At 35.2% G+C, this 19,592-nt stretch overlaps 1 protein-coding gene across 1 annotated transcript; it reads right to left on the reverse strand.

The window, feature by feature from the left end:
- Positions 1–3,681: 3,681 nt before the first annotated feature.
- Positions 3,682–13,709, reverse strand: LOC110453101 (cartilage matrix protein-like). The gene is made up of 7 exons (XM_021501938.1): positions 13,576–13,709; positions 10,228–10,252; positions 8,760–9,338; positions 7,601–7,663; positions 6,335–6,898; positions 6,031–6,072; positions 3,682–5,446 (listed from the first exon to the last, which is right to left on the reverse strand). Exons 1-7 carry the CDS (start codon positions 13,615–13,617, stop codon positions 4,887–4,889), a joined length of 1,875 nt encoding a protein of 624 aa, XP_021357613.1. The 5' UTR covers positions 13,618–13,709; the 3' UTR covers positions 3,682–4,886.
- Between the last annotated feature and the right edge of the window lie 5,883 nt (positions 13,710–19,592).

The following is a 19,592-nucleotide window of genomic DNA, read 5'->3' on the forward strand; positions in this document are numbered from 1 at the left end:
TAACTAGGTTTTAAGTAGGTTTTAAGTAGGTTTTATCTATGTTTAAGGTATATGTATTTGGACCTTGAGTTATTAGAATGGTCCGACTCATACGACTTGATGCGACAACAAAATGAAAATATGATGCATTTTTATGTTAATATTTTTGTAAATCTAAAGAAGAACTGTACATTCCACAGATTTTCCTTCGATATATAAAAAAACACCATAAGATATCCATGTCATGTCCCAATATCTGTCATACATTTTGTATTTTAGATCTTCTGAGCTTAGCGATACTTAAAACCTCCTAAACAGCCATTGAACTTATCCCCACTTAATTTAATTGAAAAAGCCCTTAATCACATACGATTCAGTGTTGTTAAAATAGAGATTCAAGGTTGCTGAAACGCGCAACCAACCCCTTAAAAAAGGCAAGGAGCAGAGCCAAAATTAGAAAATGCGTCAGGGAACTTTTAAAATCGTCATCAAAACACCCAGTAATGCTGCGTCAGTCTGTTTTGATGGTCGCCTGTCTGTTGTCACGAAAGTGTCGAAGCTGCTGTACTGGAACACCTCGGAACATATTTCAATTCTACTTTAATAGTGTAATACGTGTGCAAGGTAGATTATAATAATGTGATTTAATTTCGTTTTGATTAACCTTTTTCTAAACTATGTATGATGTATAAAATATATTCCAGATTGGGTTGACAACAGTCTTACATTGTGGTTAGTTCATCACATCAAACTACATGTCTTTATCCGATTTATACCCTAATACCTATTAGAATAGGGGTTATGGAAAGTTTGAAAATATTACAATGGCCCTAGCATGAATGTTAATTTTTGTTTACGTTGATAGCGGTCTCACATCAGCTGACCGCTAAGGCCCATCACATATGTTGTTATTTATGTTTTCCATGTTAGGTTTGCTTCTTGCTTTGCTCATTAGAGTAGTTATTCAGAGCAATAAGGAAAGAAATAATACATAACACTGATTTAATCAAACATGAATATAGAAGAAAAATGCTTCTGTCAAGCATATTGAAATAGACTATAATCTGTTGGTTTCTGAGGCGCATTTAGTAAATTAAACATTATAAAAACTCTAGTCCTAAATATTGGAATACATATATATAGCAACTATGATCGAAATAGGAAATAAAACGAAAGAAAGCCAAAAGTCTTCTGAAATTAATAGAAGAAACTCGATAAAATAGTTGCTCTTTCTGATGGTGATGAATTATTATTATTAATATTATTACTATGCAAGAAAATGAAATAAGTATTGAATAAAGGTTCTATGACAGGATCACAACTTAAGAAATAATCTGTACCTCAAAAACAATACATGTTTTTACAATAATTATCATCACAAATCTAATATATTGTAGAGTGTATAACCATAACAACTGACAAAGGTATATAACCATAACAACTGACAAAGGTATATAACCATAACAACTGACAAAGGTATATAACCATAACAACTGACAAAGGTATATAACCATAACAACTGACAAAGGTATATAACCATAACAACAGACAAAGATATATAACCATAACAACTGGCAAGGGTATATAACTATAAACAACTGACAAAGATATATAACCATAACAACAGACAAAGATATATAACCATAACAACTGGCAAAGATATATAACCATTACAACTGACATGGGTTTATAACCATAACAACTGACAAATATATATAACCATAACATCTGACAAAGGTACATGTATATAACCATAACAACTGACAAAGATATATAACCATAACAACTGACAAAGGTATATAACCATAACAACAGACAAATGTATATAACAATAACAACTGACCAAGGTAAATAACTATAAACAACTTACAAAGATATATAACCATAGCAACTAACATGTGTATATAACTTTAACAACTAACAAAGATGTATACCTATTACAACTGACAAAGGTATATAACCATAACAACAGACAAATGTATATAACAATAACAACTGACAAAGGTATATAACTATAAACAACAGACAAAGATATATAACCATAACAACTGGCAAAGATATATAACCATTACAACTGACATGGGTTTATAACCATAACAACTGACAAATATATATAACTATAACAACTGACAAGGGTATATAACCATAACAACTGATAAAGGTGTATAACCAAACCAACTGACAATGATATATAACCATAACAACTGACAAAGGTATATAACCATAATAACTGACAAAGGTATATAACTATAAACAACTGACAAAGTTATATAACCATACCAAATGACAAAGATATTTAACCATAACAACTGACAAAGTTATATAACCATAACAACTGACATATGTATATAACCATAACAACTGACAAATATATATAACCATAACAACTGACATATGTATATAACCCTAACAACTGACAAAGATATATAACCGTAACAACTGAAAAAGATATAAAACTATAACAACTGACAAAGGTATATACCTATAAACAACTGACAAAGATATATAACCATAACAACTGACAAAGGTATATAACCATAACAACTGACAAAGATATATAACCATAACAACTGACATGGGTTTATAACCATAACAACTGACAAATATATATAACTATAACAACTGACAAAGGTATATAACCATAACAACTGACAAAGGTATATAACCATAACAACTGACAATGATATATAACCATAACAACTGACAAAGTTATATAACCATAATACCTGACAAAGGTATATAACTATAAACAACTGACAAAGATATATAACCATAACAACTGACAAAGTTATATAACCATAATAACTGACAAAGGTATTTAACCATAACAACTGACAAAGTTATATAACCATAACAACTGACATATGAATATAACCATAACAACTGACAAAGATATATAACCATAACAACTGGCAAAGATATATAACCATAACAACTGACATGGGTTTATAACCATAACAACTGACATATATATATAACTATAACAACTGACAAGGGTATATAACCATAACAACTGACAATGATATATAACCATAACAACTGTCAAAGTTATATAACCATAATAACTGACAAAGCTATATAACCATAACAACTGACATATGAATATAACCATAACAACTGACTAATATATATAACCATAACAACTGACAAGGGTATATAACCATAACAACTGACAAAGAAATATAACCATAACAACTGACAAAGGTATATAACCATAACAACTGACAATGATATATAACCATAACAACTGACAATGATATATAACCATAACAACTGTCAAAGTTATATAACCATAATAACTGACAAAGCTATATAACCATAACAACTGACATATATATATATCTATAACAACTGACAAGGGTATATAACCATAACAACTGACAAATGTATATAACCATAACAACTGACAAGGGTATATAACCATAACAACTGACAATGATATATAACCATAACAACTGACATATGATTATAACCATAACAACTGACTAATAAATATAACCATAACAACTGACAAAGATATATAACCATAACAACTGACAAAGATATATAACCATAACACTTCGACATATATTCCAAAAAAAGACGTTTTGTTGTCTAGTTATGAGATTAACTGCTGGTGACATGATATGATAGTATATGTTGCTGTCAGGAAATGAGAACACACTCATTGTTGTTTTACTTTAAATCAGATAAAGACGGATATTCTTTCAGAATATTTTATTTATTTACTTCACACAAAACTAAAGCTGTTGTACACACATGTATCAGCATTACTATTACAGCCATGCGTCAAATTAATCAAAAACTTAAACGTGTTGTAGAAAAGTATAAAATAACTGGATTTCACAACATCACAAAAAAATCATTTCTTTTCATAAATACCCATCCCTTCATAACGGATTTCAAAGATTGAAAGTTTCAATAATATAAAAAGCATGTTCCTATGTTAAACACAACCATTACTTACATACACTTAAATATAAAACAATTTGAAAAAACAAATTAATGTTTATAGATACAGAATATCTGCATACAATGTTTATTATGTTAATAGGCAAGAACTAACTAAGCGAGAAGCAACCCGTTTTCTCCGAATTAACACTAGTGACCCGTTCATGCTCTACAGATCGTGTATGAGAAAGTACGAAAAGCAGCACGTGGCTATTATGAATGTAAATATTAATTTAATCATCACCTGTTAAAGTGTGTATTATTTGCATAATAATGTATTTGATGGTCGTCGTTGAGATTAAGTCGGTGCTGAATTCAGCAGACACGATAAGTAGAGCACGGTAGTATACTGAACACACATATGACTCTCGTTCACAACAACATTCACTGCTTTTCGACGGAAGACACTATTATACATGACCTATTTTGAGACATTTACCATTCACAATACACATTTGTACCAACTTACAGCGAGATTCATCGCGAATAAATTAAAGCATGTTCAGAATATAAAATATCACAGAAGTAATCCAAATGGATTGGAATGTTTGAAACATTCAATGCTTATTAATACTGCACATCAGGTATGTTTGCGAGCGTTGATATTTTTGCCAAAATAGTAATAAAAATGTAAATGTCTCGAAATCAAACTCAAAATCGTAAGTTTGAATTTTACTACTGCTTATATACACAGTTTTACAAAAAGCTTCTTCTATTCTGGTATTGTGAAAGCAAATATAAAGAGCCAACATTTTGTAAACACTTTCTTCTTTCGGAAACGTATTTTGATAAGAGTGGTATCAAGAACTGAAATCAAGATTTCATGGGGAAATTGTTTGAATTTGAACCATTGAAATACTACATTATGCATACGTTGATATTGAATGAAATACTACTGTTTTGTGTTTAAAACACGTTTGAAGCTTTAGCACCATTGAAACAAAAAGTCACACACCTCATGCATCACATATCTGCCTGGCGATAGATACGGTTGACGCCGATACATCAGCATATGTAGGGACGTGTAGGAGGTATCGATCGGGTGGAGAACTGCACATCCTGTCCGCGTCTGGCACGGACCCTTCATCGCCAACAACAACTACGTACAGCTTGATTTTAAAAGCTGTCCTGATCGCTTCGTGGATGACCAGTGGTGTTATTTCTGACCTTCTATCCAAAAATAGGACAGCTACATGCTCTGCATTCGACCGACCTCCATTGATTGGTAGAAAGGAGTGATGACGTAGTTTTCTAAGTAACGTCCTGAGTTTTCCTTCCTTGGCATTGTCCAATCTTTCCTCGAAAGACTCTTGATCTCGGATTTCTGCCAGTCTGGAATCGGTGCCGTGCGCATAAACCTCTGACATCACCCCTACTCGCTGGTCTTGTTTACTCTCCAGACCCATATTCTTTGCTATTTTACCGATAGCCTTCCGAAGGACGGTTGACTTTTCTAAACCGAGGCTAACTCCATCGAAAACAAACATAATGTCTCGTGGTCCATATGTTCCACACGCTGAAAGCAATCAAATGTCAGTTTTAGATATATCGAAATATGCATTTTGTTCTTCAACATTGCTAATAACGTTTCATTTATTTAAACATGCATATCAGTATTCTAGAGTTACCATTTCCATATTTAGTTAGTCTTTAGCCTAATAACATTACGCTAGCAGGAGTCCTCTAACAACAGTTGATAGGGATTTTGTCAAAGATGTCGCCCCATAAAAAGGACATTGCAGAAATGATGTTGCTGTGTACCTGACATTTCACTTATTCCATTATTGTTACGATTCCTGTCGTCTACATAGATATTTGTTGTATTGTCTTGTAAAGCCACCAGTAATTCTGAAAGTTCTATAACCGATGTATGTACACATGGGACAAGGGCTGTGGCTTGGTCAGCCAATCGGTTGTCTGTTAACTTAATGCAACTTGCTTTATCATTGTAAAAGAAGAATGTTTTTTTCTGTTCATCCATGAGATACTAATAAATGAACCGCTTCCCAGTAACAGTTAACATGTATAGCTATCATTTTTAGTGCAAACGTCAAAAGGTCATTTTTGTAACAGCCATAGTTGAAATAACAAAATACTTACCAAAATTGTTTTCGACAGACTTGTCATTTTGTGTAGCTTCGACTGCAAAATAATATAAGAAACGTATACAGACAAACTAAATGTGGATAAGTAAATTTGCGTGTTTTCTAAATGCTTTGAAATGCCTTAAGATTACCCTATAATTTCCATATATATAATACAATCAATATTGAAAACATAATTCCTGATTCAGTTTTACTCATTATATGTCATGTATTACGAGCGTGGAGAGTAAAAGTGAGTTTACTTGTACCTGTAAGTACTTGTAAGTTACCTGTTCATAACGTAATAAAGATTGGTTTACCTGTACAAGCTTTGATAGCTAGTATGTTTCTCAGATGGCGAAGGGCGTTGTAATTGTTGACCTTGAACATGAAGCTCTCGGCGGGGTCGCTTGCGATGGCCATTAGCTCTGGAATGGACGCCATATCCCCAATTCCGATAGCAAATACGTATATGCCAGCCTTGTGTGCTAACTCCGCTTCCCTTTCTGTCTTAAATGTGTTTGTAGATTTCCCGTCCGTCAGGAGAACAACGATGTGAGCTACTTCCGACCTCGCAATGTCATCACGGAAACCATATTCTCTTACATTTTTCAGGGCAGCAGCGGTGTTGGTATTTCCGGTCAATCGATGTAAATTACGGACTCGAAATTTTAGTTCATCCTTGTCAAAGTCGTTGTTAATGGGGATGACTGGGTGGGTTCTATCACTATATAGAGTAACACCTACCCTTGTATGGGACTCTGATATATCAAAGATATCCACAATGTCACTGACAAATCTAAGCTGTCGGTCGAAGTCGGTTATATGTATACTGTTGGAGGAATCCAGGAGGAAGTACATGTCGGCTGGTTTACCACCGCAGACTGTGGATAAAATATAAAGGTTGATAAGGAAATAAAATATACAATTCATGCATTTTTGTTAGGTAATTACTTGTGTGGACAATTACCAAAACACTGTAATCAGTTGAAATGATAAATCTTATATCGTTCATAAATTAATTTTACAGTCAATTTCTCTGGTTTTACGTTATGACAAGATCTCATTAAATATTCGCTCTTATTGTGTAATGTAGAACAGCGTATTGAAACAAGACGTTCCAAAACGAGTACTATCATTATTTTTATTTTTTAAATGTCACGAGTAATGACACACTTGTTTATGATATTGTCGAATGAATGACATTGATGTTTTACGAACAATGAGTCAGGGCGGTAGAACCTTGTTTGGGGTAATAAACATGTTAATTGATACTCTTGAAGCGAACATAAATTTGAATTCATAATCCTCAAAATATTTTGCTATTATTCTCTTTTAGTTCATAAAGCAAACAACAAATGTTTTTTTTATGTATTTATCATAGAGCTACTTCGCAGAGTAATGTCTGTAAAGTCACAGGGAGTAAATATTTAAACATCAACGTTTTACAATTCAGAATTAATACCAATAGTTGACTGGTTGCTTAAATTGTTAGTATTTTAACAATATCTCTGTTGTTTTATGTATGATCTGGGGGTTGATAGGTTAAAAATTTAACATTTAATTTAATTGTTAACGGTACTTACACTTTTTGGGTTGTTTCTCGGGCTCTAGATTTTTTTCATTGGATTGGTCTTTCTGGAGTGGACCTGGAAAAATTAAACTATATTTATTACCCAATCCAATTCAAATAGATAACTCTTTAATATCCAACCAATTGTATTGAATTCAGATTTGACATAATTGTTTATGACAACATGGTGACTGTGAACTATCAAGTACTGTTGTCTATATAGATATCACGATGGTAGATAGTCCGCCATTGATGTGTTAGAGGCCACATTGCATGAAAAAAGTTCACGTGTGGTTAGGTTACATGCTTCGAATACACAATATAGAGTCCACAGTTTACACGTGATTAATCAAGGTGAAGTGCGCGTGTTTGCTGTATTACATATCAACACTGTCCGAGAGCACTCTCTGTAATATACATATACGCGCTGTATCAGCTCGAGTTGTTACCGCAATCACATTCATCAAAGGGTGACATCCCGGCAAGTGTGTACGGAGAAATAAGGGGTGGTATGTGTATGTACTGGAAGCATGGCGTCTTAACAGATGTATGTGGTATAATGCGTTTCTATGTGAAATTATTACCTTCTACTGGTTGAGACAATTTATATGTAAATCATAAAAGAAAAACATGTATCCTACGCCATTAATGTCTATCCTAATTATAACTTAACATACAGAAAAAAATAAGGATAGCAGTCATTACAATATTATCAGGTATACTAAAACCGTTATCTGTACTACAAAATCGATTAAGCTAGTGCAAAATAAAAACAAAAGGGACGATAAAGTTGTAAAGATCTTTGAAAATTACACTGAGAATAAGATAGTTAGCGTCTTATTCGTCATCGAAAACACCAGGTAAATCTAGGTCAAATTCTAGTGATGTCACGTCCTCTACGATAGAGCCGGGGTAGAGACCATGAATTAATACGGCACACAAATGAGCATTTCAATTTAAGAAAACATTTTACCGAATTTAGTTCCATCGCAAATAGCAATCACATAGGTCATTGCTTTCAATATTAAAAATATACCTCTTGCAAATTCAGGTATTGCGGGGAAAGTGTACATGCATCGTTCATTAATCAACCGTTGACAGTTGATCGAAACAATGACAGGTTATCGACATACAGAGACAGGACAAAGACTAATTACATCGTCAATCATTACCTTCACACGTTTTAATTGAAAGCTCGTTCCTGAGAGTATTGAGAGCCTGGTATTCGTCCACACGGAACACATACTTCTCCCTGGGTGTGCTGGCTAGACCCTCCAAATCCATATCCTGGACTCCACTTCCAACACCTATTGCCATTATCGTTATATTGGTGTGTTTTGCAAAGTACGCCTCCTGCTGTGCAGCCACATAATGGTTTCTGTTCAAGAACCCGTCCGTAATAAGCACCAGTATCTTAGCGGCCCATGCGCGGCCACCGTGTTCCGGTTTAAACATTTCCTCTCGGGCGTAAGCTATTGCTTTCGCCGTGTTGGTCCCACCTCCGATGTACGGTATCTCCGAGATTGCGCTCTTCAGTTCTGCTGTCGTTTGGTGTTCGTTCAAGTGGAAGTTGAGTAGGGTTTCGTCGCTAAAGGTTATTGCTCCTACTTGAATGTTGTTGCTGCCGATCTTAAAATTGTCTGCCACATTTTGTACAAAATGAAGTTGTTCTTGGAACTGTTCCGTTCTTATGCTTGTGGAGGAGTCTAGTAAGAAAACTATATCGGCTACCTTTTCATTACAGTTGGCACCTGAAATGTATAAATGCAGATTTAATTTTACTTTGTCCAGAAATGAATTATAAAAGCATGTTTATTGCATTTTTAATCAATAAACACTCTTCGTTCTTTATCAGTTAATAATATTTGGCACCTAAATGTATTTAGAAATAAAACAGAACTTTCATCCCAGAAAGACCTTTATTTAAACAAAGGCCCTAAATAAAACAGATAAGCATCTCGGCATTGTAAAAGAAAAGTTATATTTACACTTGGATATGTATAGCATGCTAAAGATAAGCCCCCGAGGCAGATCAAATCCAGCGGAATGTCTAGAAATTCTAGGCAAGTCTTAGATAAAGTTATAGCTATGTTTATATAGTATGCACTCAGATTGACATGCGGAGCAAGATAAAGAATGAACTTAAACCAAGGAATTCCAATGGTGTTCAATGTTACAGGTTCCATGAAATTAAAATTGATCTGATAAAAACAAGTTCCAGGGAGGAACATCATATTTTGGGTCTATGTAACAAAAGATCAAACGCTATTCACAAATACCCAATTTTCTCTGGTTTTCTTGAAGATTTATTATTGCTGTCAGGTAATCAGTAGCGTATTCTTGTTTACAAATCTCCGTGACGATAGGACAGGGGGTTGACGTAGGACTTAAACATAATGTCACGTGGCGGCTTTAAAACCACAGCAAAGGTGTTGTAAAAAAATCAATTCGTTTCATATTGTGTTTCTATCTACCTGCTGTGAGAATTTACGTTATTTTTAAAAAAAATATATTCAGATTATTTTGTCATCAGAACACTCCGGCGTATATGATGTACGGCGATATATATATATATAGCCTGTTATGTGTCCGGATAAGATATATTAGCCTGTGGGTAAATGTTGACAGGTAATACCTTACCTTCTGTGGAGTGGAGTAACCCGATCTGTGAAAGAGAAAAACAATGAAAAATATAAACATGAATCATAATAAAAGTGCACGTGGATCAGTAATGCTTACAAGTGCTATACAAAGAGAGCTTGTCATTAGTGAGAAACGATTTCAGTCAATCACCTTTTCAGCGTAATTTATGTAGTTTGTTTAGATATTGCTGTCCTTTTTTATTAATTTAAAAGGAGAAAATCTTCGGGAATGTAACACATGATAGCACCGCTAAACTAACAAACACTAAACAGCTTTAAGTGGTACTGCTTGTATAAACGCCAGCCGCAGTCACTGTTATTCTTCATCGTACACTTGTTTTACTCTGGATTTTGTTATAATTTGATGTAGTAGGTTTCGCTTTGCTAATTTTTATAGTGATATACTGTGATCATCTTGTGGTATCTTGTGACAATCTAATGATTTACTGTGATCATTTTGATAATGATTTACTGTGATCATGTTGATAATGATTTACTGTGATCATTTTGATAATGATTTGCTGTGATCATTTTGATAATGATATGCTTTGATAATTATACAGGAATCGTATTGATATTTTGTGGCAATATCAATTATTCTATGCTGTGATAATCACTCTCAATTAGATGTTCTACAAGCCCATTGTATCCTGTATGTTATAACAACGATACTGGCAGAATTGAAACTAAGATTAGTTTGGTTTTGGTTTGCTTGTGTTTTACGTCCTATTGTAACAGCTATGGTCATTTAAGGACGTGTCAGGTTTTGGTGTTGGAGGAAAGCCGGAGTTCCCGGAGAAACACCACCAACCTAGATACGGCCAGAATCTGGCGACCGTGCCACGTAGGTCTCGAACCCGCAACGCAGTGGTAGGATGTCAGACGCCTTTACTTCATTTGTATTTTTTGTCTAATGATAATATAATATTCAGTCATGTTGAAGGTATTGTGACGTTTACAAACTGAAACAGTCGTAAGTACTGTTATTTTCCATCTGGCTTTGGGGGGGATTTTCCATCTGGCCTTTGGGGGTTTAGAGGGTATTCTTTTTTTTTGGGGGGGGGGGGGAAGAGAAAGCTGTAAAACACCTTTTTATTTTTATCTTTTTTTATGTAAATTTACAATCTTCATGTTCATTGCGTCTTAACTCTATGCTTGTCTCGCGTAACTATTGTGATTTATAACAACTCCTACAACATATCCACGTCCTCCTGTTAAGCACGAGCTATTGCTCAATAATGATAAATGTCGGCAATATATTTTCAGCGCAGTATAATAAAACATGTTATAATACTTTTCATAAGGATAAGCGTACGGTGTCGTTATTACCCCATTTTAACCATTTATAGCCGGTTTAAATTTCCTTTGGAATATATCAAATGTTGTACATAAGGACTTATTCTGTAGTCATGAGCTTGTTTATCTGTGCAGGAAATGTGCAACACATGCAGTTAACCAGTTTAGTTTATATTTTCTATTGACACTTAAACTTTAGAGCTGTAAAACCCAGACGATTGTTGATAACGACGGAATGTCAGTCTGCCCTAGTCCCGTCCACTGTGACACAAATTTCGTTATCTGAATGTGTGTTGACTTTACTCGAACTTGAATTTTTTAACTCGTGTGATATCAATGCGGTAAGGGATAAGATTAAATGTCTAATAAAGATCATGGTTTAGATTAAACATAGCAAAGCAAACATGATAGTTATAACATCAGTAAAATAGCTCTAACCCCCGAGTAGTGTTTTATCAGAAAAGTACGCGCTTTATTATCAATGAGATTATCCATACCCCAAAATAGCGTGTCAACATGATAATACTAGCTAAGATATCCGTAAGATACCCTTACCCCAAAAGTAGTGCGTTAACCAGGTAATACCAGCTACTGACAATGTTTATGAGATTACCCTTACTCCTACGTAATGTGTAAACCAAACCTGCTGTCTGAAGTGTCTTTGTTATTGCCACTACCTCCAAGGCATTGTATTACCAAGAAAATACTAATCACCCAACTACTCAAATACTTAATGTTTAGGCTTAACAGTGTCAAGACCGTTGTGTTCTATTTCCAATAAAATGAAGCGATTGCTAACTCAATCCTTTAAAGTTATGACGTATTTTTCAACTCACTTAATGTGTTTGAGTGTCCTGTCCTGAAAGATCAATTTGAATCATAATACGACTAATTTTCGTTACAAATTCCATTTTGTTTTCAGAGCTACACTGAACAATACATTATGAATATCAGCATTATCTATGCATTAATTGAACAAGGATGGAAACATTTTGTCCCTGATAATCAATTATGGTGGTCATGATTTGTACTGTTTATTCTAGATTGAAGTAAAATTTGAAGATGTATTCAATTTCCAGAACGGCAATTACCTTAATCAATACTTCCCGTAATTTTACAAACCGACAAAAGCATTATCTTACAAAGGAATACTACATGTAACTGCAAACAGCTATCCGTCACTCATTGTTACCCGTCACACACTGTACAAACTGACAGGGTCATACACTTCACCTAGGAACACTAAGGATAGCAACCGGCAGGTCCACTACCTTCACATCTGAATATTATTTCAAACTCTTCTAAACTAAGTTTTAAAATACGTCAAGTAAGAAATCACCACTAAAGATGTAGAGAGATACCCTAACACCGGGACACTCATTCAGTGTCTTCAGAGCAACAGAGCTTAATACATTTACGTACAAAACCGACAGAACCACTACATTTTAACAAGGGCTTTGTTGTTACAAAATGTTTGACCATTGAAAATCAATTCAGAAAATCATAAATTCATTATTGATACATGTAGTTATTCAATTATGAGAAAACGATACTGATTATTTTTTAAATAGTTTGAATAAAGAATGCAAATGTTTCCTATATAACGTTGACAGGATATATTCATACATTATTGTTTTATGCCAACACATAAAGCCTGCTGTAGGGAAATCTGGCCGAGTCAACGTTATATAATATTCAAGCGTAGCAGAGAAATATGACAATGTACTTCACTACACATTTAGTGTTGTATACATTTGCCTTGTTGATTTAAGCAAATGTCATGTCCAGTAAAACAAACTGAAACTATCGCACATTATTGTGTAAAATATAGTAAAAACACCTGTATTGTTCAGTTACAGTGTGTCTTTATCGACGTTTTACTGAGTACAACATCCAGCAAATGTATTGCACTCTAGGAAAGAAAGCGTGTCACATGTATCAATACACCTGTAATGACGCGTTAGGTTATCTAGTGATACCAGAAAGCTCGACACAGACTGTAATAGTAAAAGCCTGCCACCAGTGTCTGACAATAATAAACACTACTTACAAGACAAAGTAGAGCTGGGAGGCTGATGATAATCCTGGCCATGATAGAGTCCGCGAGTGTTTGTTTCTGGTGTGTGAAAGTCTATGTCTTCAGCTTGACTGCCTGCCAGTTGTTTCAGGGCTACATATATACCAGTGCCGATGCGTTTTTTATTTACTGACAGGTATATATACGTAACTCGCGAGGCGACCCTATTGGTTGAGTTAACTGGAGTACCTGCCCCTCTCTCCGCGTAGTAGTGGTGCCCATATATGGAAGCAGACCATTGAACATTTTGGTGCGTGTATGATAATGACGTCCGGCACATATTTTTTATCATTTACATTTCATTCATAAATCCGAAAATGTTCCCACACCTAAATGTACACACTAAAACATGTGTGTCCTACATTACAACTGCATTGTACAACGAGTTCTACTGTTCTGTAAAACAAACTATCTCCTTAACTTATCATTATTCATATTAAATCATCAATATTCTTTCTTATTATTTTGATGAATTCGAACTATGAAGTATATAAATTTCCATCAATGCCAAAATTTGTTGATGCTTAACGACTTGTGTATTTCTACTTTTAGTGTAAGTATATGATATTTGAATGTATGATAAAAGGCTTGCAGTTATTTATGAAATTGGCAGACATAATCTTTCCTACAATTAACTGGGACTCTTGTTCATAACTTTGGAAAGGGGAGAGGAATTTACGTAATTTTCCCAGCAATTTCATCAAATGTGGGAAGAAATTAATCCCCAAATAGTCGATTTAAGATGTCACATGTAGTCACATAAATATACAAGAAAATAAACACACAACACAGGCATAAACAAAAACACACGAAAAAATACAACACAGGAATAAATACAGCATAGAAATATACAAAACATAGGAATTTAAACATCACAGAAAAATACACAACACAGGAATAAAAACAACACATAAAAATATACAACACAAGAATGAATACAACACAGATATATACAAAACACAGGAATGAAAACAACACATAAACATACACAACGACCACAGCACAGAAATATACACATCAAACTGATATAAACAACAAGGAAATATACACATCAAACTGATATAAACAACACAGATATATACACATCAAACTGATATAAACAGCACAGAAATATTAACAACACATGAACAAATACAGCACAGAAATATACACATCAAACTGATATAAACAACACAGATATATACACATCAAACTGATATAAACAGCACAGAAATATTAACAACACATGAACAAATACAGCACAGAAATATACACATCAAACTGATATAAACGGCACAGATATATGAACAACACAGGAACAAATACAGCACAGAAATATACACAACACAAAAACAAAGAAATATACACATCAAACTGATATAAACAACACAGAAAATATGAACAACACAGAAAATATGAACAACACAGAAAATATGAACAACACAGAAAATTCAAAAAACAGAATAAATATAACACAGAAATATACACAACAAACGAATTTATTGGACACCATATTCATTAACATGACATAAGAATATATCACATAGAGAAAATATAAGGTATGCAACAAAGTACAGGAGATGAATATGAACAAGTATACAGTAACACATATATGTGTGTCAACGGATTAGCACAGACAGATAAAATAAGCATAAATTACAATCTTATGCACTCGCTGTGGATGATTAGCCAAAAGGTATTGATTTTTGCTATTTTTCATCGTTTATTTATAGCATTTTAATGTTATTTCCCTGAGTGCTAGTTGCGCAGTCCTAACAACACGTATTTATTCAGTGATGAGTTAATAGCCTTTCAGTGACCTTAGAGGCAGGTAAAACACCCGTTCACTCTAAGGTACATCCACCTGATTGTTCACTGTACCACATAGGTACTACTTGAGATTCCAGTGTGGTAAGTATTGTTTATGTGACCCGGGCGTTAGGATTATATCCATGTAACTAAATCAAAGAATGCCTGTCTAATTAAAGACGGCAGGTAAAATGTGATAGGTTTTCACAATGCTTTTTATTGCCTCTAAGGATGAATTATAGGACAATTTATAGTTCAAAAACAAACATTGAAGTAAACCCTCTGAGAATTAAATGCGGATATTCGAAAAAAACCTCCCACAATTCATCGTATTTGACCACAGTATTACAGAAATAAAAACCGCATGAGTAGGGAGATTCTCAGCAGGTAACTGGGTGGCATAGCTGTGAACCCATCGACCATGTGCGGTCTGCGGTACGCTACCTGAGTAAGTTTATAATTGACAATGATACAGGTATGTTATCGGTATGTTACAGGTATTTCCTATCCAGTACCATTGACTCACGTCACTGAGTGACACTAAGTGAAATAAATACCCTGGACGGGGAAACAGTAAAAAGCAGGTTTAGTGCTATTAAATGGGTGTTATTATAGTGTTTTTATAGTGCTATTACATGGGTGTTATAGAAGCCGGCAAACCTGCCATACTGTCACAATGATATACATTATGTATGTATAAACGCTGGGACATCGCGTTAAATATCCTTCTGTTTTGATTAATAGGGGACCACAGATATATTCTTAATCGGAATTGAGGCAATTAAAATCAAATCAAGATAACACCAGAAATGTTATTGCAATTATCAGTATAGCAGAATTTGTATTCATTCAACAATACTGGGCAGATGGTTATTTTTGAAAGTTCATACAAAAAGCAGTCCAAAACTTCCCCTACTTCACATTACCTGTACACATAGTTTGTCACTTAACAGAAAGAAAACAGATCCGGTGATTGTTGAAGGTATTAAGATTAACATGTAAACGAGACATAAAACAAAAATATGCATATTTTCTCACACTCCGTAAACAGGTTACGTCACCCTCTGAAGTGTCATTTGCTTCTCATTAGACTAGGTATATACTTGAAAGAGACCGCTTCAAGTGGAAGGCATAAACAATATAGCTTGACCCCCACGTGACGTCACGATGTTGATTGTTAGCGAGGACAGCGTTATCTTGAACATTTATCACAAATAGCTGATGGGGTCGTTGTAAGATATTGCAGCGCACCTTGTATACGTAGCCTCTATGGTGTGACGATATCACAAACCGCTTTTTGCTTCAGAAACCTGAAACTGTCTTCATCGCGGAGACCACATGACAGAAAAAAACATGTGCACCCACGAGTGTGTACGCGTTAGCAGGCCGCCGTGCCTAGTCCTACCCACAGACAAGGAAACGCATGTTGTACCCACAGAAATGCATGTTGTGCTATACGGTACCACCCTCAGGGTTGACAAAAATACTCCATAGTCACATTGTAACCCGCTGTGTAGAAGTCTAATGTTTCCGATTTCAATAATTCATGTCACTGGGTCGAGTTTCATCTGCTGCACACAGAATCGTTACAGAACAGCATGGATACATTTTTATGGGAGTAAATCTAACAGGTTTCTTTTGAAAATAAGATTAGATTAATATGGTCATTAGATTCTGTATCTTCTCATTTAAGTCATCTAAGACTTATTGCAACATATTAAAAAACAAGTATATTATGCAGTTTTTGTTTCTTTTCACTGTTGTGTAGATAGGCCTTTGACATAACCGTTTAGTACGCCCACCTTGAACCTAACCCATCTAAATCCACCAGCAGAGGGCCACTCTAGCTGAAGCTTCAGAGAATATCTTACTATACAATATTATACCAATCTAGCTTATTTCATGAAAAATGAAAGCCCTTTTATATCACATCGAAGTAAAATTCTCTCCAAAACAACAGAATATCTCCCGCATATAACATTATATGACGAGGATGACTTTTCACTGTGAGAGCGTGCCATGATGTTATCTGATTGTATTTTGGCAGCCATGATATATTGCCCTTCACATATGAATTCCCTATCCGATATAAACAAGTGCAATCAGTTATTGTTGTAGAACATCTCAATTCTGAATCATAAATTTCATGAAAAATTAATATACATTAACACATCAAATGTTTCACTTTTATGTCCTTTATAGAATTATCTAACATGGAAACATAAATGTGATCCTCTTCAATTACTTCAGTAAGTCGTATACACACACATTTGTGAACAAAAAACAAACAAAAGACAAAAAACCTTAAACATGGTAGCCATTTTCATCAAAATAAATGCCAAAAATAAGTATTTTCTTAATTCATTTATGGGAATACCTGGTTGTTTAAGAAACAATTACCTTTTAAAATTGAATATGAACAGAAACATCAGCAGACATTGTAAATATGTCAGTTCGATAGAACACGTTGGATTGAGACTGAATGACATTCAAACCAGGGAAACCATTGGGGTTTTGGCATTGAAGGAGGAAATGTGGCGAGACGAGTAAAGCTCATGATACAGGAGGAAGTGTGGCGAGACGAGTAAAGCTCATGATACAGGAGGAAGTGTGGCAAGACGAGCAAAGCTCATGATACAGGAGGAAGTGTGGCGAGACGAGTAAAGCTCATGATACAGGAGGAAGTGTGGCGAGACGAGTAAAGCTCATGATACAGGAGGAAGTGTGGCGAGACGAGTAAAGCTCATGATACAGGAGGAAGTGTGACGAGACCAGTTAAGCTCATGATACAGGAGGAAGTGTGACGAGACGAGTTAAGCTCATGATACAGAAGGAAGTGTGGCGAGACGAATAAAGCTCATGATACAGGAGGAAATGTGGCGAGACGAGTAAAGCTCGTGATACAGGAGGAAGTATGGCGAGACGAGTAAAGCTCATGATACAGGAGGAAGTGTAGCGAGACGAGTAAAGCTCATGATACAGGAGGTAGAGTGGCTAGACGAGTAAAGCTCATAATACAAGAGGAAGTGTGGCGAGACGAGGAAAGCTCATGATACAGGAGGAAGTGTGGCGAGACGAGGAAAGCTCATGATACAGGAGGAAGTGTGGCGAGCCGAGTAAAGCTCGTGATACAGGAGGAAGTGTGGGGAGACGAGTAAAGCTCATGATACAGGAGGAAGCGTGGCGAGACGAGTAAAGCTCATGATACAGGAGGACGTGTGGCGAGACGAGTAAAGCTCATGATACAGAAGGAAGTGTGGCGGGACGAGTAAAGCTCATGATACAGGAGGAAGTGTGGCGAGACGAGTAAAGCTCGTGATACAGGAGGAAGTGTGGCGAAACAAGTAAAGCTCATGATACAGGAGGAAGTGTGGCGAGACGAGTAAAGCTCATGATACAGGAGGAAGTGTGGCGAAACAAGTAAAGCTTATGATACAGGAGGAAGAAATGCCAATGTTAACAAACAATTCAAATATTTTAAGGACGACTAGAACACCACATAATTGCAATACCGTTGAAGTTCTGGAAAGAAAGATTGATAAATGTTTTTAGAGGCCCAGGTTTCACCAGTATTGACTTTTACAGTAATACAGCCAAATTACAGGTCTCAATACAATTATTGGTGCCGAACTCCTCCAATAACTAGAAGATCAGAAATGCCAGAACCGAACAGGGTAAAAGTTGCCTACAAGCAGCGCCGTTCCGTAAGCACAACATAGATTGAAGCACAACGACTTGTTTTTGAGCATCGGAAGACAGGGACTCGGAACATGACATGTACGCTGGTAGGGCACACGAAAGGGGAGGTCCAAATCGATTGAGGCGGTGTGGAGATTCAATAAGAATTTTTGAAGAATCAGTGAGGTGTGTACTTCAATCGCATCTCACAAGAGAATGATTCGAATTTGCGGATAAACCTTGAATGAAAGCGGTCTCTACTTCAAACGTCTTTCTATATGGTCACAGGAATGAAAAACAAATGTTTTGATAGAGTTGTCACTCCTATGGAGTTAAAAGAAGGCTTATGCTTCCACATATACATGTACTTTTAAAAATGATACTTGTACTATTCGTTACAACACCATATTCAGAATATTAATTACCGAATCGTTCGTATATACACTCCTGAACGTGAAATCAAGTACACGATTGAATTCCTTAACATCAGCCGTTTATATAAATCTTTGTTTACAACAGGAACA

This window comes from Mizuhopecten yessoensis, unplaced genomic scaffold (assembly GCF_002113885.1).
Source record: "Mizuhopecten yessoensis strain PY_sf001 unplaced genomic scaffold, ASM211388v2 scaffold7087, whole genome shotgun sequence".
Classification (NCBI taxonomy): Eukaryota; Metazoa; Mollusca; class Bivalvia; order Pectinida; family Pectinidae; genus Mizuhopecten; species Mizuhopecten yessoensis.